This window comes from Nelumbo nucifera, chromosome 8 (genome assembly GCF_055504915.1).
Source record: "Nelumbo nucifera cultivar China Antique chromosome 8, China Antique-T2T, whole genome shotgun sequence".
In the NCBI taxonomy this organism is placed as follows: Eukaryota; Viridiplantae; Streptophyta; class Magnoliopsida; order Proteales; family Nelumbonaceae; genus Nelumbo; species Nelumbo nucifera.
This window is the reverse complement of record NC_142656.1, coordinates 25,025,858-25,030,283: the sequence shown is the minus strand read 5'-3', so window position 1 is coordinate 25,030,283 and position 4,426 is coordinate 25,025,858. Positions and strand designations below refer to the sequence as shown.

Here is a 4,426-nt window from a genome sequence, read left to right as displayed (position 1 = left end):
TCATCCTCCTACTACATGCTATTATGCATGGGAAGAAGTTACCAATTCATGGGAGTAGTGCATATATGTACTATATAATGTGTATATAGTACTATATATGTACTATATACACATTATATAGTACTATATAATGTGTATATATGTACTATATAATACCAAAAAAAAATGACACATTATATGGAATGTTGGTGTATTAATTTACTTGTGATTGGTTACATAGCAAGCCATACACAGCAGTGTGAGTAATAGATTCATGCTCACCCTTTTGCTTCACCATCTATATATCACATGCTTAATTTAAAACGTAATTTATTGTGAAGTTCATGCCTATTGTCATTACTAATAATGCTTTATCCCAACTATATTATGGGGAAGTTAATTTCTTCAAATATCAGAAATTAAAACCAATTATTTTTTTTAATGTTTAACATTGTAATAGCAAGGAAAAGACCCAAATTTGAAAACCTTTATTAGTGAAGGACTAGGGTTCATATTCCAAACCTTGATACATTGTATTTGTATATATAATTAATTTTATTCATGGGCATAATATTATCAAATTCTAAATTAAACTTTTTTTAAGTTACTCTCAAGTACTATCTCGTTTTTATTAAGAGTTTAAGAAATTAACCAAAAAACGTTTTAACATTTCTGATAATCCTTTGTCTGCAAACTCTCCAGAACTAACATGTAATAACTACATGGGGAATATGTTGTTTGCGGCATATTAGTATTTCTTTGGTATTACAAATATTACTTTATATTAATTAATAAACTATGTTTCTAATTATACATACACACATATTAGACAGACCACGTACATGAGAATATTTTAGCAATAGTGCATAGTGATCATATACTGCATATCCCGGTTGTAAGGGGCCAGCATTTTTTTGCTCTCTGGGCCAAGACAGCTGATTAGATCTCCATTTATTGACAAGTGTCTGGGGAATTGGTCCATCCAACTTGGCACGCCGAAGTGGAACAATGGAAAACAAATCATTTCCTAGATGTGTATTCTCAATGAATCCTCACTACCACAGACCAGTGGTCCCTGCCAAACATGACTTTCTTGAATAAACTCTTTCCTCTGAAATAATTCAGAGAACCTAACTGAATCCTTCAGTTTTCATATCTACATTACATAAGTAAAACAATATAAATTCAAATGTCACCAAACACACATACAATGAATTATACCTCCCTCTCTCCATAATAATTGATGAAAAACAATATGAGCTAATAACAGTTTAACAATATTATCCCTTCCATGGTAATTTAGAGTAATATCAACCAAGGAATCTGGTTAATGATTTAAAGGCAACCATGCTTTGATGCATTTGCCCATGGACCTGATTGCCAAGTACACATTGATTTTGTCTCAGCAGGATAAATATATTCACAACTATATATATTCCCATTCCTTTCAGTTTCTCTCTTAAGTAAAACTGCAAATCTCTTCTGCAAATCCCAACCTTGTCTGTTCATTGTCATAAACAACTCTCAGATTCTTCTGCTGATAGTTCCCAATAATCCCAATCTCGTCTTCATAGGTAAGGCTAGCCACAGCTAGACAGACCTGAGAAGCATCAAGTTTAGCAAAATAAAACATCCCTGAAACATCCACATTCACCTGAACATCACCTTCAAAATGCATCTTCATTGTGGGGATGTTCACTTCTCCAAACCCACTGAGGTTAAAGCATGTATTCAAAATTGAAAAACCTGGAGCTGAAGGGAACCCAGAAAACTGTTTCAGGAACTCAGTTCTCACAGCCTTGTAAACAGATGGCACAAGCCGTGTAATAACAGTTCCAGAATCAATGAGCATCCCAGCTCTTGCAAAGCCTGAAGCTTCCAAGGCTACCCCACCGATGCTAATACCAGTGAGGTTAAGAAAATAAAAATTGGAGAACTGTGGGTTTGGAATCATTTTTGTATAGGAAATGGGAGTAGAATTCTTGTAAACAGAGGAATCTCCACCCAGAGTAAGTGAACCAGAAACATCTCCTTCCGTTGAAGGTAAGCAGTAGGAGAAAACTCCGCCAAATTTACTGCGAGTTTGAGAAACCAGGGAGAGCTCGGTCCTGCCTAAACCCATGAGACCAGAAGCTCCACCAAAGAGACCTTTGTTGTTTCGACCACAGCCAAAGACAAAATCCTCCACAACAACGCCACCAAGATCAAGTCGCTCTCGGCCTAGCTCACCTCGAGTGTAGGACCCGTCGCCATAGCTGACAACATAGTTGCAGGTCATTTGGTCAAACCCGCACACACCTGAATTTCCGGTGGCTAATTTCAGAGACTGGCAGGTGGATGTGTTACACAAAACTGATCGATACGAAGGGGAGATAGCAGGCTTGAAGATTGGGTCTTGTTGGCTATAGCATGATTTGCAGGGATCGCACTGGATCCATGTGAGATCGCTTCCTGTGTCTACGATGACTGTCATGTTCTTACTACCCAGTTCCACAGTGACGATGTAGTTTAGAGTCTGAAGTTTTATGCCAGATGTCAGAGGGAGTTGAGCTGCAGAAAGGCCTTCAGTCCTTATAAAAGCTGCTCTTCGGATTTGGGATTGCAGTGACCGAACTCGCGAGTCATCCGCAACCAACCGCTTCTGAAGCTTTTGCTCCAAGTCTTTGGCCAGTCCGGCCGAGCAGTAATCCCAGTGCTTCATTTCCAGTATCGTTGCACCGTTCTCTTTTCCTGAAAAGCCCCAAAAAGCAAAGCAGTCGCATAAAAAAGCGCTTTCATAGGAAGTTCTACTCACAGTATGTCACATTCAGAGAGGAAGAGAGATTTCAATATAATAAGGGCCTTTATTTTTCATTTTCTATGCAAAACAAGTGGGTTCTATCTAAAACAAACTTGAAAAGCATAAATTAAAAGCAGAAGCTAAGAGTCTAAGACCCAAATGTACATAAATCAATAATAATTCATACTTCGCAGAACCAATATTAAAACTCAGACCTCACGGGACATCCAAAATCCTTGGGTCGATCTCCATTCAAACAACCCCAAAGCATATATAAATGAACAAAAACAATGATAGAACACAGAACCCAAAGTGGATGTATCTTGAAGAAAAGCCAAGAAAAGCTGGTACCAGCCACACCCAACGAGACTATATATTGTTTTCTCCTAGCTCAAACTCACTTGATTTCTGTGGTTGACAGCTTGGGACATTGCTCGGGCCTCTCCATTGAAACTTCTTCAAGTTGAACACTTTCTTCTCCTCAAAACAGTGAACCCCATTACCAACATTGAGAAGCAAGAAAAGAAGAGAGAGAATCAATGGCAGAAAAGTAGTCACTCCTGCCATTTTTAGTTTTAATCTGCTGGAGAGAAGTACGGAAATTAAGATGAGAAATTAATGGGTTGCAAAGAGAAAGAAGAGAGACACAGAAATAAGAGGAGGAGAACTAAGAAGAAGAAAAAGAAGAAAATGGGAGACTGGAGAGATTCTCGAGTATTGGAGTTTGGCATGAGAACAAAGGGAGAAGGGCTGGCCATAGGACCCACAAGTGCATGAGAATTATTGGTGTTTCACGTGCACATACTCAACAAAAGTCAGCTGCTCTCTTCTTCTGGTTAATGGGCTCGTAATTTCGATTGGATAGATTAAATGGATCTTCCAAAGATAAGAAACCAAGGCTCCTTCACGGAATCAACTGTTGCAGCCAACAGCTTACAGGGAAGAGCGCTCATTTCTTCTGTGTAATTATGATTTGCACTACATAAATATATATATATAAAACTATATTTTCAATTTGCTTAATTTATATAACCAGAGAGCAGGTTTTGCTGGTTGAAAAAGAGATCTAGACAACCAACAATCAGGGAATCTTACACGTGAAACTAAGACTATATTTCGTTTGACAGAAATTAAGGAAAGTTCTTAAGAAATTTTGTGAAAAAATTACTTATATTGAGAACTTTAATTTTTCAACTTTCTATTTAATTTTTTTCTCTTATTTTCTACCAAACCAAACACAGCCTAAGGTGCATGGATGACTCCGATTGGTTCATCAATCATGGCCACTTCATCTGATGCTCACGTGGCAAGCTTCAACCTGACAAAGCATCACACATGGAGAAAGAGAGCTTTATTTCAATTAGCGTAGGGGTTTTCTTAATAATTAAGTTGCCTTGAGAAAAAAAGTTGAAACTTCAATGGTTGATGTTTTCAGTAGTGGAGTCCAATATATAATGCAGTACGGAGTTCACATGGAGATGGGCCATGAACATGCCTACAGTTCTTGGATATATCACTTGCCCCATGACCATGAGTCCCCTTGGCCGAAAGACAATGGTTGTATAATGAACAGATTCTGACGGACCCTAGGAAACCCTTTAAAACAATTACTTTAATTTCTGTTATTAAATCTGATGTTTGATATTGGATGATTCTATGAGAGAACAG

General features: G+C 37.8%; 1 protein-coding gene across 1 annotated transcript; it reads right to left on the bottom strand.

Moving 5' to 3' along the window:
- Positions 1-983: 983 nt before the first annotated feature.
- On the bottom strand, positions 984-3,466 carry LOC104605438 (aspartyl protease family protein At5g10770-like). The gene is made up of 2 exons (XM_010270221.3): positions 3,160-3,466; positions 984-2,709 (listed from the first exon to the last, which is right to left on the bottom strand). The coding sequence occupies exons 1-2, from the start codon at positions 3,323-3,325 to the stop codon at positions 1,439-1,441; spliced, it is 1,437 nt and encodes a 478-aa protein (XP_010268523.1). The 5' UTR covers positions 3,326-3,466; the 3' UTR covers positions 984-1,438.
- Positions 3,467-4,426: the final 960 nt, after the last annotated feature.